General features: G+C 49.5%; 1 protein-coding gene across 2 annotated transcripts in view; it reads left to right on the top strand.

Moving 5' to 3' along the window:
* The window catches only part of NAA38 (N-alpha-acetyltransferase 38, NatC auxiliary subunit), a 68,100-nt gene that overhangs the window by 21,113 nt on the left and 19,334 nt on the right, over positions 1 to 27,653 (top strand). For both annotated transcript variants that reach the window (XM_078669988.1, XM_078669987.1), the window contains exon 2: positions 13,988 to 14,171. In XM_078669988.1, the coding sequence (XP_078526114.1) occupies positions 13,988 to 14,171 (184 nt within the window). The remainder of the gene's footprint in view (positions 1 to 13,987; positions 14,172 to 27,653) is intronic.

Here is a 27,653-nt window from a genome sequence, read left to right as displayed (position 1 = left end):
ACGTCCCTGTCCTAAAATGTTGGCATATATGTATTGTATAAAGGAGTGGTATATGTCAGCGCATATTAGACACTCCACACTTGAGAAGCAATTCAGGTATCTTGGTGAACAGTCGTGATCTGTAGCTGAGATACAGTCCCTCCTTTATAAGGCGAGATAACAGATATCCGTCCTTGTTTCTTGGTTATGGGAAAGAAACATTTCTTAGTGAGAGAGAAGGAGCACTTAATGTTAAAAAAAAAAAATATATATATATATATGTGGGATTTATACATTAGCTTGCCTCACTTTATTATCCCCGCATCAGATACCAAATTGACTTCTCTGAATAACAATAACTTACATTTTCCACGAAGAAAGGGGAAAAACAGTCCTCCAATTGTCAAGCTCCTTCCACTATTCTCTTCCATAGTCTTGTCCCCCTTCACGCGAAGTGTTCTTCACATGTTGAGCAATCAAACTCCTCATCAAATTATGGTGCTCTGCGCTTATCAATCAAGTCAATCAATCAACTCATTTATAGAGCGCACTACTCACCCGTAGGGTCTCAAGGCGCTAGGTGGGGGGGGGGGGTGCCGTTACTGCTCGAACAGCCAGGTCTTGAGCTTCTTCCTGAAGGAGAGGTGGTCTTGGGTCAGGCGCAGGTCGGTCGGGAGTGAGTTCCAGGTCTTGGCGGCCAGGTAGGAGAAGGACCTTCCTCCTGTTGTCGCTCTTCGGATGCGGGGGACGGCGGCGAGGGCGTGGCTGGTTGATCTGAGGTGGCGCTTGGGAGTGTAGAAGTTGATCCGGTTGTTGAGGTAGCTCGGGCCTTGGTCGTGTAGGGCTTTGTGGGTGAGGAGACGGAAGGTGATTCTTTTGTTGACGGGGAGCCAGTGCAGGTCTCTCAGATGTCCGGAGATGTGGCTGTTTCGTGGGATGTCGAGGATGAGTCTGGCTGAGGCGTTCTGGATCCGCTGGAGTCTCTTCTGGAGCTTGGCGGTGGTTCCGGCGTAGAGGGCGTTGCCGTAGTCCAGTCGGCTAGTGACGAGGGCCTGGGTGACAGTCTTCCTGGTCTCGGTGGGGATCCACCAGAAGATCTTCCGTAGCATGCGTAGGATGTTGAAGCATGACGAGGAGACGGCGTTGACTTGTCTGGTCATGGAGAGGGAGGAGTCCAGGATGAAGCCCAGGTTGCGTGCATGGTCCGTCGGTTTGGGTGCGGTGCCCAGGGCGGGGGGCCACCAGGAGTCGTCCCAGGCGGAGGGCGAGGAGCCCAGGATGAGGACCTCCGTCTTGTCTGAGTTCAGTTTCAGGCGGCTGGTCGTCATCCATTCGGCTACATCTCTCATCCCTTCGTGCAGGTTGGCTCTGGCGGCGGCGGGGTCGTTGGTCAGGGAGAGGATCAGCTGGGTGTCGTCGGCGTAGGAGATTATGTTGAGGTTGTGTTGGCGTGCGATGGCCGCGAGGGGGCTCATGTAGATGTTGAAGAGGGTGGGGCTCAGCGAGGATCCTTGAGGGACGCCGCAGATGACTTCGGTGGCCTCTGACTTGTACGGTGGTAGGCGGACTCTCTGTGTTCTTCCGTTGAGGAAGGAGGTGATCCATTCCAGTGCCTTCTCCTGGATTCCGATGTTGCCGAGGCGCTGTACTAGGGTGCGGTGGCAGACAGTGTCGAAAGCTGCGGAGAGGTCCAAGAGGATGAGGGCTGCTGTTTCTCCGTTGTCCATCAGGGTTCGGATGTCATCGGTGGCAGCGATGAGGGCGGTCTCGGTGCTGTGGTTCGCTCGGAAGCCAGACTGTGAGGGGTCGAGGGATCCATTCGTCTCGAGGAAGGCGGCCAGCTGTTTGTTGACGGTCTTCTCGATGACTTTGGCCGGGAACGGGAGGAGCGAGATGGGACGGTAATTCTTGAGGTCGGTGGGGTCTGCTGTAGGTTTCTTGAGAAGAGCGCTGAGCTCTGCGTGCTTCCAGCTCTCCGGGAAGGTGGCGGTGTCGAAGGAGGTGTTGATAATGTCCCGCAGGTGGGGTGCGATGACCGCGTCGGCCTTGTTGAAGATGTGGTGAGGGCAGGGGTCAGTCGGAGATCCGGAGTGGACGGAGTTCATTGTGCGGATGGTGTCTTCGGTGCTGATCGGAGTCCAGGTGCGGAGGGTGGTGGTGGGTGGCGTTGTTGCGGTTGTGGTGTGCGTTGGTTGGTTGCTGAAGCTGTTGTGTATGTCCGCGATCTTGTTGTGGAAGTAGGACGCGAGGGAGTTGCAGAGGTCTTGCGACGGTGTGATGTCATTGTTTCCGGCGTTGGGTTTGGAGAGCTCTTTCACGATGTTGAAGAGTTCCTTGCAGTTGTGTGCGTTGTTGTCCAGCCGGTCCTTGTATGTATTTTTCTTGGTGGCGCGGATCAGTTGGTGGTGTTTCCGGGTGGCGAGCTTGAGGGTGGTCATGTTGTCCGTAGTTGGTTCCCTTCTCCATACTTTCTCGAGGGCTCGGCAGTTCTTCTTGGAGCTCTTGAGTTCGTCGGTGAACCATGGGGTTTTTCTGCTGCCGGGTCTGCTGGGCGGGGTTCTCAGAGGGGCGAGTTCGTCCGCGCAGTTGTTGATCCACTTCGTGAGGTTGTCGGCGGCCTGGCTGGGGTTCGCTGAGCTGGCGGGAGGGTGCTGGCTCAGGGAAGCGGTGAGCTGGTCGGCTGTGATCTTGTTCCAGCTTCTTCGGGCAACCTGTTGCTGGTGTTGGTGGATTGTCGTTCTTTTGAAGGTGAAGTGGACGCAGCTGTGGTCCGTCCAGTGGAGTCCTGTTGCGTGGCTGAAGGTGACGTCTTTGCTGGATGAGAAGACGGCGTCGAGTGTGTGTCCGGCGAGGTGGGTGGGGGTGGTCACCAGTTGCTTGAGTCCGAGGTTGGCGAGGTTGTCGAGCAGGGTGATGGTGTTGCGGTCGCTGTTGTTCTCCAGGTGGAAGTTGAGGTCCCCCAGGAGGATGTAGTCGGCGGAGGGGAGGGCATGCGGGCTGATGAAGTCGGCGATGTCCTCGCTGAATCGTGTGCGTGGTCCCGGGGGTCGGTAGATCAGGGTGCCTCTGAGGGTGGTCTTCGGGTCGGTGTGGATCTGGAAGTGCAGGTGTTCGGCGGTGGTTAGGGTGTCGTCGGTGTTGGTCGTGATGCAGATGGTGTCTCTGTGGATGATGGCGATGCCTCCTCCCGTCTGGTTGGCGGTGCGGTCCCTCCGTGTGATCTTGTAGCCCTCTGGGATGGCGATGGCGATGTCGGGCGCTGAGGAGGCGTTCATCCAGCTTATGAGGAGTTAAGGTAAACCGCGTTGTCCTGCCTTTTGCCATTACTTCAGTGCAGTAGCACACCATCAAAGAATCTTGCATGTCACAAAATCACAATTGTTCCCAAGCCTGAAATCCATGAATTCTTTACTTGCTTTATGACCTGCAGATCTTTCAGGGTGAGAATGATCATTATCAAAGTGATTTTTGGGTGGGCTAATCATCACCCCTGTGTCCTTAATAGAATCATAACTTACATTCTCAGTAGCTATTATAGTTATAAAAGTTTACAGTCTATCTCCGGAGCAGAGGCAAGGATATATAAATATCAAATATACTTGTTTAAAGCTGTCTCGCCATCAATTATGTCACCTCACCAATTGGCTTAATGTTGCACTTTTCTAAAGGTTCATTTCAATGAGCTATCTGCTGCATTTATAATATCTTCTAGGCGCCCAACCAGCACACAGGCCTTGGACGCCACGAAGCCTCTGACTGAATGTGCTATGAAACTTGCAGCATTAGTGTCTGCCTATTGCATAATCCATTTTACGCACTTGTTGATGAACAGGAAAGACACCGCCTTGGAAGTCTTCTTCAACGTGATCGGAACTTCCCTGCTGGTCTTGTAGGCCTTAATACCGTTAGTTTAGGTTTCTCTGAAAACTGCAAAATTAACTATGTATTAGTTTTGGGCTTTCTGGCAATAGTAAAAGGTGTTGCGGCAGATTCATCCAACTCTGATGGAAAATTCAGTACATGCACAATTCCTACCCACTCTGAACCCAGGTTCCTCGCCCCAACACCAGCCATTTCCTCAAGGCTCAGCGGTACCTCTTTTTCATGCCTTTTGCCCGGCCTACTGGATAAGCCTGAAGCAAGTTCTGAAAGACCCAGGATCACTGAGTGGCCCCTGTAATCCTCCATGCTGTCATCTGCAGAGAATCTTTCAATATCAAGGGGTGTGGTTCCCCCAGGACAATCTATCAGATAGATTTGAACTTGGAAGACCCATCAGAGAACCCTATAATAGCTCCAGCTTCACTGCAATCCAAATCTGAGCCCTCCAAATTGGAGCCGCCAGCATCAGGTCTATTATCTGGCATCCCCGCTGCGCTGAGACTCTGGCTGTCTATGTGAACATTGGAAGAGCGTACCCCTGAACCTCATCCCAGTTTTGCAAGGAAGCATCCACCGCCTTCACCAACTGATTCGGGAAGCAACTAAAGAAATCTGGTTGCTGATTTTTTTTTTTTTTTTAAACCTAGAGGCAAATCTGACTGCCAGCATCACAACTTGTCCATAAAGGAGCCTCAGTGCTTTCTTTGCTGCCTTAGATAAAGATTGTTCAGACTCCTCTGGTAGTCTTTGTTCCCTATCTGCCATATCTGTTTAAGTAACATGGGCGGGGTAGTACCTGAAAGAAAAACCCATGCCCTTCCAAGTTATTCTGGGCTAATTCTGCCACATCAAGTGCCTTCCTAATATGCTGGTAGCAATTTGCTAGGTGTTACTGCCTCTTTCAGTTAAAATGTGGAGAAACATCAATTATTTGTTTTAGAGTTGGGCAGTCGTCAGATAACAGCCTTTTCAATGTCCAAGGACCACGAACTGTATACTTGTGTTCCAAGCAGTGTGTAGGCATCCTGATACAGTTGTCTAGCATTGCAGTGAAGCGAAACAGGCTGGCAGGCACCTAAACAAAAAGACAACTGATTATGTGCCCAACCGCCATGTGCAGTGCCACCTATCTGCTGCCCGTTTCTAGAAATCAATTATTAAATTAAGGAAAGCTCCTCACTCAATCCTGCTGCGCATATCGCAACCAATAGCTCAGTTAGCTAGCCACTGAAAAATATCTATTATATGCCAGTATCTACTGCTATATATACCACAAAGCTCACAGTAGAAACAGACTACAATAACCAGGGCTTTAAGTGGGATGAAAAAACTGAAGAGGTCTCTTAAAGGGGCGTGGCCAATGTAATTAAGGGCGTGGCTTAAACACATACACTAAAAATCTGTGCTTGGCATAGTGTGCCACCCAACTGGTATTTTGTCTGTGCACCCAGATATATAATACAAGTGACTTTACACCAACAACAATCCAAGACTATTGGCTTTGTCAATGGTTGTTAGTTGCATTAGCTAAATAAGCAACAACTATGGCTTCGTTGTATATAATATTCAAAATGCTTCAGTTCTGAAATTGTGAGATGGTTAAAGAACTATAGTGAGTCTCTTGTAGTTGCATCAAAGGCAGTGAAGGGTGGTACGGCTGAAGAATTAAGATTTGTTTTTCCATCCTGAGGCTGAGGCCAAAAATGGAGAGCTGGATAAGGACCCGTCTCAGCACTTGCTTTTTAGAACTGTCTGTGCTGTGCACCAGCAGGACCCGGACCACTTAAAGCCCTGACAGTACGTAGTCAATTAACTAAATGTTGCATGAAAGGTAGGAAAAATTAGCACTTATCTTTGTGCTGAGCACCAAAAAACAGGAAGAGCAGGCCGGGACTGCAGGGGAATCTATGCTGAAGGGAGCCTGATAATTGGGGGACTGTATTTTGGTACTTTTCTTTCTATTCGTGTGGCTCAGTGGCGGCTGGTGACATTTGAAAGTGGTAAGGCAGAAAAGTCGTGGATGAGTGCTACGTCGCAATAAGTTTGTGAAAAAAGAATGGGCAAATAGAGCATTTAAGGCAACATTGAGAGTGCAAGCAGGTTTATAAAGCAATTGTGAATCTGTAGACTTGAAATAGTTAAACACATAACAAAATACCCCATATCCTTCTGCATTAAATATGTTCAACAGTTAGGTTACTGTGGTGTGCAAATCTGCTTTATTTGCTGTAATTAACAGGGAGTCCTTTATCATCTAAATAGGTGAATGTGTCCATGTGTAATGTAACTACTTGCTCATGTAAAGTGCTCCAATACTTTCGAGTCAAATATACGCGTTATAAAAGTGCAAAAATAATTATATATATCTTTTCAATAGTTTGACTTCATGTGTTTACCCCATGCGTTCCTGGTTGACACGTGGTGCACAATTGCATTGGCATCTGTAGCAGAGCGACTGCAATGGAAAGAGGAGTCCAACAGCTACTCCAATCGGATCCATTCTATAAAAGCGCCTATTTCGAAATGCAGACAGTGCATTGTGAGGTAAACACATGCACAACCTCGGACAACTATGACATCTTTTAGACTTTCGAAAGCTCACTAAATCAGCTTTTTAAACAGTAATTGAGCATTAGGGCGCTGCCAAAGGCTTTCTCTTCACACATTATATGAGCGCCACAGCCCAGTACTACCTACGTACCAAGTAAGTCATAATCATGTAATTTCGGGCAAATTGCTTTCCCTCTATGCTTAAAAAGGAAAAAATGTACTGTAGCCTTTGCGCTGTGACTAAGCCGTGGAGCGTTTCAAGAGCCAAATTTTGACTTTGCTACACGTGCTGACAACCGGTATTGTAATTTACAATGCAGGCCATTCCTCCAGAGTGTTACATAACATCTCTAGGGCCTCACGAGCTGGGCTCTATCGTCATGATCACAGACTGCCTGGGCCACCGCCACGCACACCACACGCACTTGTACACAGTCACTGACTGGTGATACTATTACAGAAAAACTTATGTTACGGTTATATGAGGAATTGTGTTTTTGTTTGCTCACGATTGTCACTTTCACCTCATGTAATGTAACTTTTGCTTTTGTGATTTGTTCACTTGTAACGTTCACTTCTCATGTTTCAGTTCTGTTCCTATTGTGAAGCGCTCGGAGTCTGACACCCTCTGGTAAAGTCCGCGGCCTGTTTTGAACCAAGCAGCATTGCCTGGTAGCACTTGATGACTGTGAATGCCCTGACGGGGACTGTGGAGCTGCCTGAACACAAGGGCTGGGCCCAGCCTGCTGTGTGCGAACCACGAGCCAGAGAGATGTGGAGGCCGGATTGTTTATCTACGTGGCCTTGGAGCTGTGGCACTGAGGTGGAGGCCCCGACTCCGCGCTATATTTAAAAATGCATAAATAATAAAGAAATAACCCCAACACAGGCCCAGGAGTCAGGAGCGGCCGCGCTGTCGTCAGCGCTGCAGATATCAGGGTGAAATTGAAAACGGGGGGGGGGGGGGTGCCGGCTGCCGGGGCTAAGGGGCGCCTCCACCGAGGCCTAGCTAACTGGCTGGCTGTGGCTGCAGCAGTTGCGCGTAAAATAAAATCTGTGTCCAGTGCCACTGCCAGCCAGTTCATCAATCTACTAGTATCATCATGATCACTGACTGCCTGGCCACCGCCACGCACACCGCACAAAACACGCACTTCTTAGTCACTGACTGGTCAACTCAATACTACTATTACAAAAAAACTTACGTTACGGTTGGTTATATGAGGAATTGTGTCGACTGGACAAGATGAAGAAGTCAGAAGACACTACTGACTGACTGCAGCTGGCAGGCACGCCGCACAACTCCCGACAAGCAGTGATCACGAGTCACGACACGAGTCACGAGGTCTACTAACAGTGTCTGTATAATACACACTCTCCCTCGTGACTCTGCCTCGTCGTGTTGTTGTGGTACGCCAGGCGCAGTGACGTCACGTGCAAAGCCACTTGTGATTGGCCATACTTAGCACAGCCACCACCCACGCGCGGCACCAGTGCTGAACTCTGCGCGGTGTATACTCAGCCAATCCTGGCGCAGCTTAACAGGATTGGATAAAGAGCAGGGTGAATACTGCCCATATGAGACTCGGGGGACCCGGGTCCCTGCCTGTCTGCGAGCTAGAGGGGAGGAGGAGGAGGGAAGGGACTACCGCGTCTGCGCATGCGTGGGCCAGTCGTAAATAATGACTAGTCCAAAATGCGCACACACTGTGCTGCCTGCTGCGCTATTTCTGCTCAGCTGGCGCTGTCACTCACTCCCGCAGCCCCGCCCCCACACCCTTCCGCGATGTCCGATTCTGTCAGACTTGTCCTGGTACAGCTGGCTCTCATTGACGCACGCCTGTGAGTGCGCTTCTTAGGATAATTTATTTTTGAATCACTGCACATACTTAATTGAACGCGTGACGTGACGACGGTGGCTAGTGGGGCAACGCCCCCAATGGACCCACCGCCACTGAGTTTATGGTCGTTTAGAGACGATAACTTGGTAACTGCTGCTAAGCTCATAAAGTGAGGAGAGAGCATGCATCATTTTCACCTCCAGTCCTTACATAGAATTGTCCAAAACACTTTCAAGCCTTAATTTTGTACCAACATACATATATATGCAACGGGGGTTCTCTTACCAAACCATTGCAGAAGGTAAAATATCTTGCCATTTTTATTGAGAACTGTTGGACCCGGTCCTTTGGGCAGGTTCACCCCGTGACTTTTTGCTTTTTCCTAGCCTGTTTTTGGAACCTGGATTGGTGATTTTAGGCCTCTGCGCACTTTTTCACTGTGGTAGAGTGTAAAGTGCGTGTGCTCTCTGTATATGGATGGTGAGTGACCTGCCCTCCCATAGGAATGAATGGGGAATATGTATGCCCATGGTAGATTCCTGATGCATGGGGAGTGCAGGGTCGAGTTTGATATGTGTGAACTCGTGAGAGGGAATGCTGCAGAATGGTATATGCGGCATGGCTGTGTCTAGTCTAGAAGCGCCACTTTTAGAAGTTGGCATAATTGTGTAGTGAGTCTGCTGGCACGTGATTGGCTGATGTGCCTGGGCCTGCTGGTGGATGGACTGTCTGTTTTGAGTAGGACGGGGTCTGCAGGGCCCTGGAGGAGGGGGGTCTGAGTCAGCCATAGATGAAAGGCCCCCATCTGCTGTCACGGATGGGAGGGAAGAGCTCTGGTGGTACCAGGCGGTGCCTGTCAGCCCACCCTGCTGCCTCTCCCTCCGGATGGCCCACTGTCACCTCTGACCTGAGGCTGACAGGAGAGGGAAACCAGATGCACCCAGGGCTTAGGGCTCGCTTACACAAAGACTTCAAAAGACTTCAAAGCCTTTTCTGTGTATAAGAAGGGGCTGTGTTCCCTTCCAATTGGTTCTTGTTTTCAACTTGAATCTGCCAGGGGCTGCTGCTGCTTGGGCTCAGGGGATCCCTGGGCTCTGCCCAGTCCCTGGGCACCTGATGGACCTTTCCCTGGGTCTTAGGAGCTGCTTGCTCCATCTCTGGATGATCCTGGACTTTGAGAGGGGCTTTAGCGCTGGGGAGCGCTTATTCTGGCCATTAGCGCTGGGAGCGCTTTATTTGCCCTAGCGAGTGCCCACCTCGCTTATTTCTTAGTTTTACTTAACTTCGGCTGCTCACGCCGCGATTGCCGCGACCCGGGGCTTGCATCTGCCTGGGAAATCATCGCCGCAGCTCCAAAGCCACGAAGATTGCACCGAAGGGACTGCCTGCTGATTGGCGGCTGATCCGGGAAAGCCGCGCACAGATTGGGCCTTAGCGGAGGGCTCGACGAGGAAGTCGCGTCCTGATTGGCCCAGGAAGCGCTGACGTCATCGGAGGCGCCGCAGGGCCGCGCTGGGATTGGCCCAGCCCCCGAAGCAAGTGGCCGCTCCTGAGAAGCCGTGGCGGGAGCTGGGAGGCATCTGACCGTGCCCCGGTGAGTGGAGGAGCCGCCGAGAGCCGTGATGGAGGTGCACCTCGGCAGGGAGACCCGGGAGAAGTGAGGAGGACGTCGTTCTCGCCTCCCCCGGCTGGGGGGAAGCCATGGTGGGCCCGTCCGGTCTCCCGTGAGGAGAGGGAGACCGGAGCTGCTGCGCTTGGAAGGCGGGCCGAGGAATGGCTGCTGGGGCTCCCGTGTGCTGAGGGAGCCCCGAGTGAGCAGAGCGGAGGGGGCGCGAGGCACATGGTCGGTGCCGGCCCTCACCGCAGGCGGCGAGAGTGAGCCGCCGCCCAGCAGAGAAGCCGCCGCCCAGAGGAGCCCGCCCAAGAAAGCCCGGTGAGTCGGAAGGGCTGGGGAGGGCTCAGTGCAGCTGCTGTTGGTGCCGGAGAGCGGCACCTGGGCGGGAGTGGAGGTAGGGCGGCCCCAGCTGACAGTGGGCCGCCCTCAGGTTTCAACGGAGCCTGAGGCTCCAACGCCCATATTTTATTTTGAGAGCCCCAGGAGGCGCAGGGGGCATGTCGGAATTCTGAGCCCCCCGAGTGGGACACCGACGGAGTGGGTGACTTCCCAACGAGCCCTGAGAGGCTCCAACGCAGGCCATATGTGGTCAAGGAGTCTAGATGGCTCTTGGGACACCTCGGGGCATATTGTCGATGCCCGTCCCCTCCTGGGCTTGTGTAGTGCTGGTGCCAGTGAAAGCACCATGGTTGTTTAATAGCCCCAGAAGGCTCCCGCGTTCGGCGCAGTGTGGTGGCAGAGCCTGGGTGGCTCCAACGTTGCGCAGTGTCATGCCAGAGCCTGTGTGGCTCCAACGTGGGCGTAGGTGTTTGTAGAGCCTGTGTGGCTCCAGCGTGGGCGCAGTTTGCGCCTGAGGGTCAGTAAGGACCCTGTCACAGTATGAAGCTCCCAGCTGCCCAGCAATTAGTGGGCAGCTTCACCGTTTAGGTTTTGTGCGCTTCCCAGGTGCCCAGCAAGTAGTGGGCCCCTGCATCGTTTAGGCCCCTGACATTGAGACTCAGGGCGTTTTAGCCCCAACAAGGCCAGTTGGCCTAGGGACTGCCACAGGTGGTGGCTTATGTAGGTTTTGCGCAATTGTATGGTTCTTGCACCTCTGAATGTGATTTCTTGCATCATGTCTTATTCCTGCACCTCTGAATGTTTTTAGACATCATGTGACTATTGCGCTACTGTATGGAGAAGCGTGGCTCAGTGGTTAGAGGCGGCAGACCCGGAAGCTGAGATCGGCCGTGGACCAGGGTTCAATTCCCCGCCTCGGCGGGTCTCGGGCTCAAAAATTCCACGGACTCGACAATTCTCGCTCCGGTGCCTTCTCGACTCACGGGGTCACACTCTGCGACTCTGGGCAATAGCTTGCTTAATCTCCACTACGGCCCCTCGCGGCGGGATGCCTGGCTTTCACCTTGTGGATACCCTGCCGGGGTAACTCACAGGGGAATACCAGGACGGGTTCCCTAAGCAAGCGCATTGATGCCTTCGGGTGATACGTGCGCTATATAAGTCGCAATACATACATACATACATTATTCTGGTACCTCTGAATGTAATTTTATTGCATCATGTGCTTTATTCTTAACACCGCTGAATGTGTAGGTTTATGCATTATGTCTTTTCCTTTACTACTCCTCTGAATGTATATTTATGCATCATGGGTAATGTGTTCTTTCTTAGACCCCTAAATGCTGTGTGATACTTAGGGGGTTGTTCTTTTTAGTACAGGTGGTCCTAGTGAGGTCCTGGTCCCCTGCGTGACAGTCTCCTAAGGGGTTTAGGGTTGCGTAGGTGGTACTTACCTGTTCCCAGTAGTTACTGGATGTGATCTATAACTGTTACTTTGTGTTACAGTGGAGTTTATATACTTTTATTCTAATTTCTGACAAGTATTTCTATATCTGCAAAGTGTTGATTCAGACAGTGGCCCATGTGGCCCTGTCTTGTAAATAATCCCTTGTGAATATTGCCGTGCCAGTTGGCACAATGTACATGTGTAATTTCTATCTGATATGTTTTGACAATACAAAAGTTATTTTAATATAACCTTGTGAGGAGTCTCTTTTGTGGTGTACCTAGTATGTTGTTGCTGTTGTGCGCTGACGCAAATGCTTTACACATCGCCTCCGAGTTTAGCCTAGACTGCTCGTGCCAAGCTACCTAGAGGGTGAGCAGGGGTTATCTTGGCGTGTGACTTCCTTGCCCTGACTGGAATGGTGGTTTCTGCCTGGCTTTGGCATCAGCCTTAGCCTACCAGAAATAGCCGGTTTCCTACAAGAACCATTTATCTTATAGGCAGCAAATAAAGTTGTTTCAACTGCTTTCATCTCTCCACGTATAATTAGGAAAATTGCGCAATTTTTACCAGGTGAAATGCTCAAGACTGTGGTTATTGCATTGGTTCTTTCATGAATAGACTAACTACTGCAATGGGCTTTTCTCTGAACTACTTGTGAAATATTTGAAAAAGCTGCAATCTGTTCAAAACGCAGCCGCTCGATTCGTTACAAAGATTCCTAGACTCGGCTCAGTTTCTCAAGCCATTAGTTGTCTTCATTGGTTGCCGGTTAGGAAACATTATCTTTAAGGGACTTTGCATAGTCTTTAAGGGTCTGCACGCCGGGGCCTAAAGTACTTGAGAGATAGGATTAGATGGTATTTACCAAACCGGGCTCTCTTTTCAAGCTCGGCTCGAGATCTGTGTGTTTCTCGTTTCAGACGTACGTCCTGGGGTGGCAGGAACATTATACGGGCCGAGGCTCGACATTGGAATCTCCTTGCTTGGAACTGAACATTTTTACTTCTCTGCTTAGGTTCAGGAAGGAACTAAAGACTTGGCTATTCTCTCTGAACCTTTGAGTGAGGTATTCTTTCTGGGAAGTGGATATTATGGTTCTTTGATCCTTTCGGTCATGGGTAGTGCCAATACGTCTTCGGGCAACCGTTAGCACTTTATAAAAATCAAATCAACCTATTGATTTTGTTAGCAGTAGTACAAAGAGACATAGATTGATGGAATACATATCAGCCCAACATATGAAATGCGCCATATACATAGCATCAGTGTAAGTCAATGAGAAAAATAGATGCTTTTCCACGAGTAGACCTATTCAGCACAGTTTGACCCCTCCACTTGCCCCATACTCTTGCTTAATACACTGGTTTCTCTTGCATTGCACACAATCCAATCCATTTTGTCACAGTGGGAGGTGTTTCTATTTGGTGGCTATATACCGTTTTGCCACCATAAGGGCTGTGCCTAAGAATGAGCCTCCGAAACCCTCCAAAACTCCCAGGATGACGACAGCACTACTGACATTAAAGACATTTCATATGTAAATACATAGAGGAAACCCTTGGTTAGTGGCATTACAGATAATAAAAACCGCCTAGGTGCCCAGAAGCAAAGAGTGCTATGACTCTAGCACATTGGGAGACAGAGTAGTGCTTGGGCTCTTGTACATCTTCCTGATGCTTCCTATTGCCCACATATACCTTTCAAGGTGGATAGGTGCCACTCTTTTCGGTCTCCTGTTGAATGCCGCGTGCTTTGGGTGGGGGAAGAAAGGGGCATGTTTACTCCCATTCAGTTACTGTGCTGCCAGCCTCCCATCCTGTGCTGCCTCTCCACCCAGCACTGCAAGGATTGTGGCAGGTTTTTGGGCAAGGGCTGGTGCTGTACACAGTACTTCACAGAAGCAGGCCCTGATGTGCTAATAAAACTGCTAATGTCCTTTTCACCGCGTGACTGGTCAGTTTTTGCCAGATCTCCTGCCTAGAGCCTCTGTCTTCAGGCACTTGTTGCACTTATTCAACCCGACATAAAAACCTAGGCAACTGAACTTTGATTCAGAAACGAGTTCTTGAATGAAATGCTAATGATTATGACTTATGGTTGGTTAAGTTCACCTCTTACACCCCTATATCCCGTTCCACTCCGCCTGTGCACATATGTATCCTAGTAGCCAATTTATTGATTGTATGTTTTCATTCTCTGCCTACAAATGTATAAAAAAAGAAAAAAACAGCCATTCTATGAGCCTTGGCTAAATTGTATTCCATGGTGATATTGTCTCTGTATGTGTTGTCTATAAAAACAACCTTGTTCCTCTCATTTATGTTTTTGCAGGACTCGGATGGCGAGAAGGAGGACTCCCCATACCTTCGTGCCCGCCAGAAGCTAGAGGAGCTACTAAACAAAAACATGAGGATTCGTATGACAGATGGACGCACACTAGTTGGGTGCTTTTTGTGCACTGATCGGGACTGCAATGTCATCTTGGGCTCTGCACAGGAGTATTTGAAATCCACAGGTTAGGTGCTTTTGCTTGTGTTGTGTTTTAATTTTGATTCTGGATCGGTTTTTGAGACCTTGATGGAATCATCATCATCCTATTCCACATATTTATTGGAAGAGCTCTCCTCCTCTCCGCAGTGTTGCGAGTGGGCGGGGAAAGATTTTAGCAGTGAACTTAACATGTTAGTCAATGAAAGGGGCCAATTGAGGTAGGAGGTGACTATGAATGAACATTTACCTTTCAGGTCAGCCTTCTTGCTTCCACAGGTGTGTATGTATTTCTGCGATGAACAGGGCAGTGAAGGCTTCTGGTGCTTCCTTAGCAGAACTGGTTCTACATAATTTTTTCTTCGCTATAAGGGACTTTCCTAATTTAATCGGCAGTTTTCACTTATGGTTGTGACCTGACCGCATCCATTTTTAGGTCTCGCCTGTCGATGCGCATGCGCATCGAGCAAGCGAGACTATAGGGGCTCATCCACACTTTATCTAACTTGCAAGGAATCGTGGCGATTCCTTGCAGTGCCCGTGACTTTTAAGCTCAATGCGCATGTGCATTGAGCTTAAAAGCGCGTGCACATGCCCCCAGCCGCCTGCCTTGCCTACTCTCTTCCACAGCCTCCCCCAGCTCCGCCCCCTCACTACTTGATTGCACGGCCGCTAGGCCGTGCCTCCCCTACTCTCCTCCCCCCTCCTCCTCTCCTCCCCTGCCTGCCTGCCGCTAGCCTTGCCTCCCCTACTCTCCTCCCCCTCCTCCTCCTACTCTCCTCCCCTCGCACCTCTCCCCTCTCCGCCCCCTCCCCTGCCCGCCGTGTTACGGTGAAAGCACATGGTTATTGGTGTGTCTAGGCTCTAAAACAAACGTGGTCACAAAGGCATTCACTTTTCCTTTTAATTTTCAATGGGGAGAGCTGATACCGAGAACCCGTCCACACTCTGTTAATACTGAACAGGAAGGTATTAGAGACTAGATGCAGCTTTCCATTGTCACCGCTAGCTTCAGCCTCCCCTTTTGCGCTCCTCCTCCCTCAGATTCATTTGCTCCAGAGCCAAAACACCGGCCAGGAAAGCAGACCACCACTTCCTGGAGAAGTCCTGGCTCCAGCATTCAGAGTCCCCTCCCACCGAAGCTAGTTCTCCCTCCCATTGTTTGACTGGCTTTGGGCTTCTCCAGAGCGCCCTTCCTGCAGCTCCAATGAAGGTAGGCATGGTATAAGCAGCTGCCTTAAAGTCACAACAATGCACTGCAAAAAAGGGCGCACATAGAGCCAGGAACACATATACTCCAGCCTGACCGGAGGAACCATGTGCTGCACGCAAACACACTGTGTAGAGCGCCTCGCCAGCCGCCCAATAATCATTACCAGCAGTGCAGCGCGTGAGTCAGAGTTGAGGGGTTGGTGTGTTGTATTTTATTGTTATCGTTGATTTGGAGTGAGTTGTTCGGCACTCTTCTTAAGGGCAGCTTCTAAGTCACAGGTATGCTTAGCTGACTAGAGAGTCTGCTTTTTGTGGCAGGTGATATCTGTATGTTTAAACTATTCTGTGTTTTTAGTCGGTTTTCACATGATGTTTACTTCTTTTTCTATGTTTTCTATGTACCTGAGCTCGAGTGGAAGCTATTGAAGGATTTTACAAAAGCAACACTTATATAATAGAAGGGCACGTTCATTTTGCTTTAGGCACGGGGAAATTAAGTGACTTGCCCAGAATCTCAGGTTTTGAACAGACGCAAGGACTAAAGCCTGGTTCCACAGTTCCAAAAAACGGCAGCTGTAGCCCTTCCTACAACTGCTCAATACGTCAGTTGCAGCATCTCACCCTCACATTATCCAGTGCAGCATCTCACCCTCCCATTATCCAGTACATGATCTCACCCTCACGTTACTCTTTCTACGTGTTCTTCACCCATCACCTATGTTCCTTCCCCCTCCCGTGCCCTCATATGGTTTTACAAAATGCCGTCTCTGATTCCTTACAACCCCCACATTGTTATTGCTCTCTCCTCCCGCTCCACAGTTTTGTTTTTCTATACCAGTCAAACTCAAACCAGCAAGCAAAATCTTTTTTATTTAAAACTGCCTGTGTGTAGGTGCATGCATGCTTGGTGCTTGCGCCTACAAATTACAAAGCCGACTGCTTGTACCCTTTTTCCTGTTATAAAAAAAAAAGCAGCGCTGTACAAAATCGGGATGCTGTACGACAGGGCTTACAATCTTAGCAACGTCAATTGGGGCAAGGGCGAGATATATTGACTTTGCCAAGAGCGGTTTTTGTACTAATATCCCCTTCTCTGACATCTCAGACATGCCCAATAATCCCTATAAAATCTCTCACTTATCAGCAAATCTCATGTTGAGGCGATTACTATTAGGTCTTCTCTCTGGGACTTTGCTTATCACTCATATTGATGACAAATACTGTGGTGAAAGCGTGTCGTGTGTGAAAGCATTTCTAAAGAGGTTTTTAACCTGTTATTTTTTTAACAAAAACGTGTACTTTTAAAACCTGTGTCTACCTCATTACTTGGCGCGCTGACTCCCCGTTCCACCGCAGCTATCCATGCTGATTGTTGTGGAGGGAGGAATAGCGCTGGCACTTCCTGGTCGTTCCACGACGGGCGGCCATCTTGGCAGGGCGACGGTCTAGTCTCCCACCCCTCCCTGACTACAAAAGAGCCTTGCTCCCACGCGCTCCCTCATATTGATGACAAATACTGTGGTGAAAGCGTGTCGTGTGTGAAAGCATTTCTAAAGAGGTTTTTAACCTGTTATTTTTTTAACAAAAACGTGTACTTTTAAAACCTGTGTCTACCTCATTACTTGGCGCGCTGACTCCCCGTTCCACCGCTGCTATCCATGCTGATTGTTGTGGAGGGAGGAATAGCGCTGGCACTTCCTGGTCGTTCCACGACGGGCGGCCATCTTGGCAGGGCGACGGTCTAGTCTCCCACCCCTCCCTGACTACAAAAGAGCCTTGCTCCCACGCGCTCCCTCATATTGATGACAAATACTGTGGTGAAAGCGTGTCGTGTGTGAAAGCATTTCTAAAGAGGTTTTTAACCTGTTATTTTTTTAACAAAAACGTGTACTTTTAAAACCTGTGTCTACCTCATTACTTGGCGCGCTGACTCCCCGTTCCACCGCAGCTATCCATGCTGATTGTTGTGGAGGGAGGAATAGCGCTGGCACTTCCTGGTCGTTCCACGACGGGCGGCCATCTTGGCAGGGCGACGGTCTAGTCTCCCACACCCTCCCAATCTATATAATCTCTGCCTCCCCGCGCAGCGGTGACGCGCAGCGGGAGCGCCTTAGACGCGCCGAAGAGGCGCCAAAGAGAAGCCAGTCCGCGTCCAGACGCCTCCAGACTGTGCCAACACTATGGTGGGAATTCGCCTGACCTATACTGCCCCCTTTTTGTACTCCTTGCGCTCTCCCACTAATTTGCGATGTTCGCACTCGATCCTTCCCACTAAGAAAGTGGTTCGGTGCGAAACTTGTAAATGGGGCATCCCCTTCCTGACGCAAGGGAAATCTTCCCCTGTACACAAATGGAGGATGTTCCTTCTTAATTGCCGCTCTTTGCCGAAGCATTACACCGAGCTGGCTATGCTCATAGAGGAGCACAAGCCGGAGGCCCTTTTCTTAACAGAAACATGGCTCCAGCTTGAGTCCGATCCTGCCTCTATATGGGCTGTCCCCCCAGGCTACACCATCAAGCGATTAGATCGCCAGACAGGGAGAGGCGGAGGGTTGGCCATCATCTATAGAGACAACTACGGATGTCGCATCACCCCCTCCACAACATTAGGGTGTGAGAGTTTACACTTCACCCTCAACTTCTCCCCCACTACCACCTTTTCTGGGATCCTAGCTTACCGACCACCTGGGACTCTCGGTAATTTTATCACCAATATTACTGATATAGCTGCCAATTCGGTGCTTACCTCAGCAAATTTCACCGTGTTGGGCGATCTAAATTTACATTTGGATGATCCATCCGACCTTGCAGCCAACTGTCTTCGCTCGAATCTTTTGGCTATTGGTCTACGACAGCAAGGGTTCCATTCAACGCACACCAAAGGACACCTTCTCGACCATATCTTTAGTAATTTAGATAACTTTACGGTCGAGGTACCCCTACCCTTACCTTGGACCGACCACTTCCTAATACCTTTTGTCTGGTCTCCTAATATTCCACCTATCCTTCAGAGCCATAATAAACGATGGGGGAGGAAGTGGGCTTCACTTCCCGCCCCTGAGTGGATTCAGGTTCTTAAGGAACACCCTCCGGAGATGATGGCCAATCCCAACATGGCCTCTGCTAATTTTGATACCTGGATCACTAGCTCTCTAGACCAAGTTCTCCCCAAAAAATCCCTCGACCTGATAAAAAGATCCAAGGTTGCGCCCTGGTACTCTCCCGCCCTTAGGCTCATGAAACAAGCCTGTCGCAAATTGGAGAGAGCCTGGAGAAGTAATCGCTCTCCTGGAAAAAAAGCAGACTATAGAGCTGCAATAAGGCTCTATAAACGGGAAATGAAATCTGCCCAAGCCCTTTTCTATGACTCTAAAATCAGCTCAGCTTCAAACTCCCCCAGAGAAATTTTTAAAATAGCAAAGTCTCTAATTTGTCCCGCCCCTGAGCGTTTGTCATTGGCAGGTGCCCAATCTCGCTGTGATAGTCTGGCTAATTTCTTCTCTCAGAAGATCCAGACTATCTATTCTTCATTTACCAACTGCATCGATGTTGGGGCACCCATTGTCCCTACCGGCCTCTGCACGCTGGACAAATTTCCTTTGTTAGACTGCACAACTCTTGACAAAATCATATCCAAAGTCACTTCAGGTTCCCCTAGCGACCCAGCACCACCCTGGATTCTTACTAAAGCCTTGGATACCATCTGTCCGGTTATTTTGGAGGCTCTCAATGCCTCTATTACCACCAACTCTGTTCCTATCCCCTGGAAGTGCGCGATGGTCAGGGCTCTATTAAAAAAGCCCTCGCTGGACCAGAACAACCTCGCCAATTTCCGCCCAATCTCCTTACTCCCCTGGTTGAGCAAACTGCTTGAGAGGCACGTCAACACCATTCTAGTAGACCACCTGGAATCAGCAAATCTGCTGGATGCCTCTCAGACAGGGTTCCGCCCTCAGCACGGGACCGAAACTGCCCTTATTGCAGTGACGGAGGAGACCCGTGCTGTGCTGGATCGGGGAGGAAAGGCAGCCATTATTTTACTCGATCTCAGTGCCGCGTTCGACACAGTCAACCACACCACCTTATTACATCGTTTAGGCAGTCTGGGTGTGTCGGGCGCGGCACTGGAATGGTTGTCCTCCTTCCTGACCGAGCGCTTCTTCCAGGTGTTTGAGGACGAGGTTGTCTCCCCCAAACATCCTCTTAGATGCGGGGTGCCTCAGGGCTCCTCCCTGAGCCCCACGCTTTTTAACGTTTACATGCAGCCCCTAGCAGGGATAGTCCAACCCTTTGGTGTGCGTATTGTCACCTACGCGGACGACACCCAACTGGTGGTCACTCTTGACCACAGGGAAGGGGCGTCCAACACCTTAGGTCCCTGTCTGGAGGCTGTGGCTAAGTGGATGCAACTCTCCTGCCTCAGACTCAACGGAGAGAAGACGGAGATTATGTTGTTGGGTAACCCTCCGTTGACTCCTTTGGCTTCCATCTGGCCCACTTGTCTCGGTGTCCCCCCCATTCCTAAACCCCAGATAAAGAGCCTGGGCATCTGGCTCGACAAAGCGCTTGATTTTTCGGTTCAGGCAACCAAAACAGCTGCCACTTGCGTAGGGCTTATGAGGATGCTCCGTAAGGTGCTCCCCCTACTTCCTTTCCAGGCGAGGAGAGTCATGGTTCAGGCCCTGATTCTCTCCCGCGGCTGGAGTATGGAAATGCGTTGTATTTGGGCACCCCGGTAGCAGTGATCCGGAGGCTTCAGGTCACACAAAACTGCGCTGCTCGCCTGCTGTACAACATCCCACGGTGGCAGTCGGCAAAGCATGCCTTAAAAGATCTACACTGGCTTCCAGTGGCGGCCAGAGCTCAGTTCAAGGCGATGTGCATTGTGCACAAATCCTTTCATCAAACTGGCCCTGCCATCCTGCTTCCCTTAGCAGTGCCCTATGTCCCCCCCAGAGCCCTCCGTTCTGGATCATTGCATCTAGCGACCACATTTAAAATTAATAAAGTGAGGTGGGGTGGCCGCTCTTTTTCCTACACGGCTGCCAGACTCTGGAACTCCCTCCCCCTTGCCCTGCGAGAGAACCCAAACAGGATGGCTTTCAGGAAAGCGCTGAAAACACACCTATACACTAAAATCTGCTAAACTTTCCTGCTGGCCCACCTAGCTATCAATAGAAGCGCTGCGAGGCCTCCGGGTGGCTGGCGCTATACAAATATAATTTAAAAAAAAAAAAAAACATGTTGGTGTTACAGAGAGAGCCTTCAGTGTCTCTGTTTCACTTTACAGTTGTTTTCACTTCACCCTGTGATGTTTTTTCACATGTTCATACTGGGGACCCAAATGTTTGGGTTATGCTTTACAAGGGTTTCACTACGCTCTGATTAGTTGTTTTTTTAAAATAATTAACAGACGTTTTTACTATCTCATGTGTTTTATTTAACATGTTCACATTGGGGATTTTGGGAATTCCACTTTAAAAAGGTTTACTACACCTTAAGGTCTTAATACTCCTTATGATGTGTTTAACCTACTTGTTTTTGTGCAACTGCGGATTCCAGTCCTTACATTTTACATTTTAGAGGTTTTGTTTCGCACCCACCACTGTCAACAAAATGCGTCTGTCTTCTATTTCTGCAAATCGCAATGCCGAGAGCATTTCCCAGCCGGCCGACTTACTGCTTCCTTCCTTTCCATTTCTTTTCACGGTTTCTTTCATTCGCCCATCTCTCACTTTTTAATTAGTGCTCTGTTTTCTTCATTATTTTTCTTTATTTTAATATTTCCCTTTAAATTACCTTTCTTCTCTCTGATCCTCATTGTAACCTCTATTCGCTCTGTGTGTCGTCCCTTTCGCAGGCATCCCACCCCCTCCCTCTCCAGCGCCTGCCTTCTCTCTGCCCACGCATCACTCTCTCACGTTCCATTATTCTCCAGCTGCCTCAGTCTGCCTCGTCTTCCTCATCCTCCCTATGACAGTCCTTCTCTCACTTCAGGGCTTACTTCTTCTTTCCCTGTACTCCACAGTTTCCTTCTCTCAATGCGTAATTCTTTTTCTTCCTTCTTTTTTCCCTTTAAATTACCTTTCTTACGACTCTGAAACAACGCACAAGGAACAGTCGCACGGGCAATTGTTTAACTCACAATCACCACAAGAAGCCTTCCATCCGTTTCTAAAAAACACGAAAGACCCAAAACTGTAGCAAATGCAGACATACCGAATTTGTGTACTAAACTCACCAACAAACATTGACATGCGTATAAAACAATACAAGACAACACTGAAGGATTAAAGAAGAAAGTTAATCCACCCGAAAACTAACTGACAATCAGAAACATTATAACTAAACGTGCGACACTGGTTATAGCAGTGTATATTGAACTAAATGCAGAAAAACAGCCTACACTTTAACTGTAATAATACTAAGAAAATAGAGACTAATTTATTTTATATGTGCACATAAACCCAGCTGCTCATTTTATCGACCGCAGAAACATGAGAGGCTGCGTCGGCCCTAAGGGTCTCCAGCGTGTTAACTGCATATCACAGGTAGATCGGTCGTCAGCGCTTTAACCCTCTGAGCTAGCTTTATTAATCCAGCTATCAGCAAACAACAAATTGCACATTCATGAACTGTACATATATTGTGGGAGTAACCCAACATCATTTCTTGGCCTTTCATCATGTATAATTTACGTGTAATCTGGGGTCATTTGAGCACGAACACTAGTACAGATGAGTGGAAATAAATAAAAAAGCCCTCTGCTTGCATGCTACTTTCGCGGCTCCTTTGATGTGCGTCCATTTGCCACCAGCCACTTAGCCAATTTGTGTGCAGGCGCCGCCTCTGCTGGCGCGCGCCGCCTCTGCTGCCAGGCTTCAGCACACCAGGCTGCACACCCCTCACCCCCCAGTCACTTCATCCGCGCCCATTTCACACGCGCTCTGCAGGTCATAAACAGGACCATCTGCTCCACTCCCAGCACTGCATGACCATCTTCAAAGCAAGCTTGTAACACGAGCTGCCCTCAGACGTTCCAAGACACACACTTTTAATGCTTCTGAGGTCGATAACATGAGCCCCGTTGCATTGACACACACTGCCCTCACACACACAAGTTACTGTCACACACACACCCTCAACCCCTCACCCTCAATCCCTCACCCTCACCCTCACTCACCCTCACTCACCCTCAACCCCTCACCCTCAACCCCTCACCCTCAACCCCTCACCCTCAACCCCTCACTCATCCTCACTCACCCTCAACCCCTCACCCTCACTCACCCTCAACCCCTCACCCTCACCCCCTCACCCTCCACCCTCACTCACCCTCAACCCCTCACCCTCACTCTCCCTCACCCTCACTCACCCTCAACACCTCACTCACCCTCAACACCTCACCCTCAACCTCAACCCCTCACCCTCACTCACCCTCACTCACCCTCCCTCACCCTCACCCTCCCTCACCCTCACTCACCCTCACCCTCCCTCACCCTCACCCTCCCTCACCCTCACTCACCCTCAACCCCTCACCCTCACTCACCCTCAACCCCTCACCCTCACTCACCCTCACTCACCCTCAACCCCTCACCCTCACTCACCCTCAACCCCTCACTCACCCTCACTCACCCTCACTCACCCTCACTCACCCTCAACCCCTCACCCTCACTCACCCTCACTCACCCTCAACCCCTCACCCTCCCTCACCCTCACTCACCCTCAACCACTCACCCTCAACCACTCACCCTCAACCACTCACCCTCAACCACTCACCCTCAACCACTCACCCTCAACCACTCACCCTCAGCCACTCACCCTCAGCCACTCACCCTCAGCCACTCACCCTCAGCCACTCACCCTCAACCACTCACCCTCAACCACTCACCCTCAACCACTCACCCTCAACCACTCACCCTCAACCACTCACCCTCAACCACTCACCCTCAACCACTCACCCTCAACCACTCACCCTCAACCACTCACCCTCAACCACTCACCCTCAACCACTCACCCTCAACCACTCACCCTCAACCACTCACCCTCAACCACTCACCCTCAACCACTCACCCTCAACCACTCACCCTCAACCACTCACCCTCAACCACTCACCCTCAACCACTCACCCTCAACCACTCACCCTCAACCACTCACCCTCAACCACTCACCCTCAACCACTCACCCTCAACCACTCACCCTCAACCACTCACCCTCAACCACTCACCCTCAACCACTCACCCTCAACCACTCACCCTCAACCACTCACCCTCAACCACTCACCCTCAACCACTCACCCTCAACCACTCACCCTCAACCACTCACCCTCAACCACTCACCCTCAACCACTCACCCTCAACCACTCACCCTCAACCACTCACCCTCAACCACTCACCCTCAACCACTCACCCTCAACCACTCACCCTCAACCACTCACCCTCAACCACTCACCCTCAACCACTCACCCTCAACCACTCACCCTCAACCACTCACCCTCAACCACTCACCCTCAACCACTCACCCTCAACCACTCACCCTCAACCACTCACCCTCAACCACTCACCCTCAACCACTCACCCTCAACCACTCACCCTCAACCACTCACCCTCAACCACTCACCCTCAACCACTCACCCTCAACCACTCACCCTCAACCACTCACCCTCAACCACTCACCCTCAACCACTCACCCTCAACCACTCACCCTCAACCACTCACCCTCAACCACTCACCCTCAACCACTCACCCTCAACCACTCACCCTCAACCACTCACCCTCAACCACTCACCCTCAACCACTCACCCCCACCCACTCACCCCCACCCACCCTCACTCACCCTCACCCTCACTCACCCTCACCCTCACTCACCCTCACCCTCACTCACCCTCACCCTCACTCACCCTCAACCCCTCACCCTCACTCACCCTCAACCCCTCACCCTCACTCACCCTCACTCACCCTCAACCCCTCACCCTCACTCACCCTCAACCCCTCACCCTCACACAGTGCAATAGGTCTCAGACCATTTCAGTTACAGCTTTAAGAAATGTTTATGGCTTTTTTTATTTGTAATTCTTTAACATTGGCTACAGGAAACAAAAATGCTAAACATTTACAAAAAAAACCCATAAACAATTCTAAAAGCACTAACTCTAATGGTGCGAGACCTATTGCATTTCCAATGCTTGTTTCCTTTGAGTCCCACCCGATCCCATATACAGTTAGGCATTGTGGCATCTCAGCCCCTAGACTTGCATATATGGGAAAGTTACAAGCACGTCTGAGCTAGGACTGAGTGTGTAGGTGGAACCCAACTATAACTTCAGATTGTTGGTTGATGGAAGCCTCACTTTAGCTCTAGTCTTTTCTAAGATCTACAAACAGGAGAGTGGATCTTGGTCCAACCCTAAAATATTCAGTCTCTTGAAACCAGCACTGGCCCTTCATCCCCAAAACTTCAAGTAGGTGGTAAGCCAGTCGCAAACGGGAAGGGATCCTGAAGGGACCCTTCCCCTTTGTGTTGGGCAGCGAAAATATTTTTAAAGCGCAAGCAGGGGTCCCACGGACTACTGCCTACTGTTAAACAAGCATTTGCAATGCAATAGGTCTCACATTTGCGAGAGTTTGAGCTATTGGCATTTTAAATGACAATTCCTTCGATTTATGTGTCTGTTTTCAAAGCAGATAAATAAAAAGCATTGTCATTTACAATGCCAATAGCTCAAACTCTCGTAAATGTGAGATCTATTGCATTGCAAATGCTTGTTTGAGGTGTGTAATAAGAGCCAAGTCTAGAATTTGCCAGTAATCCCCTTTGGCGGGAACTGACCAGCACCTGAAGTGCTAGAATTTCCTTTCCTTGTTATGGTGACAAAAGTGAAAGAGGCAGAGGTGAAAGGCAGGATGGAACAATGGAAGAAAGAGTGCATGGAAGGATGGAAGGGTGAAAGGGAGAATAGATGGAAGAGTGAAAGGATGAATGAGTGAAAGGATGGATGGATAGATAAAGGGATGTGTGGATGAAAAAGTGAAGGTCTGGAGTGATAGAGCATATGAATAGATGAAGGGTTAAAGAATGGAATGGGTGAAAAGAAGCATAGATGGAAGCGTGCAAGAAAGAATGGAAGAGTGAAAGGATCAATAAGTGAAAGGGTTAATAGATGAAGTATAGACAGATGGGTGACGGGAATGAGGAAGAAAGAGAGAAAGGATAGACGGGTGAATGGATAGGTACATGGAATGATGAATGAGAAGGTGCAGGCGTAGAGAAATGGGTGCATGACTAGATGGAAGTGTCAAAGGATGGATTGATGGAAGGTGGATGGAAGTTGAGAGGTACTATTAGCTTTACTCACTTCACATGCATGAGTGATTAGAGGCAAGGTTCAAATGGGGGTATTTCCATTAGTTACATTTTCTGGCTATTTCTTTGGAAGGGTAACACCCTCTACCTCAAGCTTGTACCACAGCGACGACGAGGCACAGGTGGGGGAACTGTGATTGGTCCAATACATGATCGCATCCACTCCACTCAATTAATTCTGGGAATCCAACGAGGAGGACCTGGATCTAGTCAAGTGTCCATCCACGATTTACTACAGCAAAGTTACTCAGGGGGCTGAAGTAAGGGATCGCCAGGTATACCACGTTATCCCACAAAAGCAGTGGACCACTGGATATACGGTGCTGATTGCGTTAACAAATAAACAAAACCATAAGAAAAAAAAATAGGTCACTTTACAAAGTTTACAGTAAGGCTTTTTTTTTTTTTTACTCAAAGCAAGTTATGTCTTTATAGACCTTCAAAAGGCTGAGTGGCCCCATGAGAACTGGTAACTATAAGCAATCAGGGGACAGCCACATCTTTATCGTGGTTCGACCCACTAAACTAACTTGTCTTGATTGACATCTATGTGGGAGGAAACTCTGGTCGAGCCATTGAGTTACACTGAACTGAAATGAGAATCTGTAAAACAGGAAGTGTTGCACCCATTTAAAGCCATGCCGGGTGGTGGCCTAAACAAGTGTTTCTGCAGCTTTCTAATGACTCCCCACAGCTGTTTCACCTGCTCTTCTACATGTAAACAACAATTTCATAATATGGGTGTTTTTGTATCGTTTTAACTTCCTCACGTAGTGTTTGTTCTCAGTGGTTTGCTGTATGGTGTTAAGGATCCTGGACCCGAAATATACACGATTGGTTAGGTCTGATTACGTAGACAGTTTAGTGCAACATTATGAGTGTTCCACCCAACAGCGATACAAAACTGAGGGACAATATAATGACCTAAGGCCTATTAAAATAATAACCACAGCAAACCTCCAGTCCCCCACACTCTTCGTGCCTCGCTTTTGATTGTCCTCATGGGGTCTCCGTAACGGGCAGGAGGGGCTCAAGCCTGAGATGCAATGAAGAAGTCTGAAAGCATTTACCTTAAAGTTGTCACGGACGCCTCTTACCTCGTCCCGCCAGCGCACGATGTCTCGTTTAGCGAGCACAGCTCTGTTTCCCCTGAAAATTAATTTGACATGACGCTAGCAGCAGTCAGGTTTAATATACTAAAGCTGTTATCCCATCAATAACTGTCGCTCCTCGGGCCCTCATCTCGCGCCACCAAGGGATCGGCATTCCCAGTAAATCTTAAAGACACCAAACCATTTTTCGATCAATTTTCCAGTGCGTTTCATCAACGGCGACATTTTGAGTGATTTTCTCCAACTGTGATACCAAGTTTTATGTTGATTTTTAATCACAATTCAACCCGCAGCTAATGGTAACACCAGTGTGTACAGCAGCAGTACCACGGAGCGAGGATTTTTTTTTTTTTAGCATATTCTCCCTTTCTTCATTTTTGATGTACATGGTCTCTGTACTGGTACTGATTTACCTTGATCGGAAACGTGCACTGTAAGTAAAGTTTTGTTCTTTTTCAGTAAGTTTCAGCCTGAAACCTGTAGCACAGGAAGGTTCATGACGCATATATGGGCATACTGCTCACGTTGGGGTTCTCCAGTGAGTAGGCTAAAAATGATGGATGAAATTGAATTAGTTTTACTCACGGTTAATTACTCTGGGCCACAATTTTAGTCAGTCCCACTTAAGGTTATTTACAAAAAAGTTCAAAATTGATGTGTGTGTGAGTGCGTGTGTCAATCAATCAATCAATCAATAATGCCATTTGTATAGCGCACTACTCACCCGGGAGGGTCTCAAGGCGCTTGGGGAAGGGGTATGCTACTGCTCCAACAGCCAGGTCTTGAGTTGTTTCCTGAAGGCGAGATGGTCCTGGGTCAGCCGAAGG

This window comes from Lissotriton helveticus, chromosome 12 (genome assembly GCF_964261635.1).
Source record: "Lissotriton helveticus chromosome 12, aLisHel1.1, whole genome shotgun sequence".
Taxonomy (NCBI): Eukaryota; Metazoa; Chordata; class Amphibia; order Caudata; family Salamandridae; genus Lissotriton; species Lissotriton helveticus.
The sequence above is the reverse complement of the archived record's forward strand: the minus strand, read 5'-3'. Positions and strand labels throughout refer to the sequence as shown.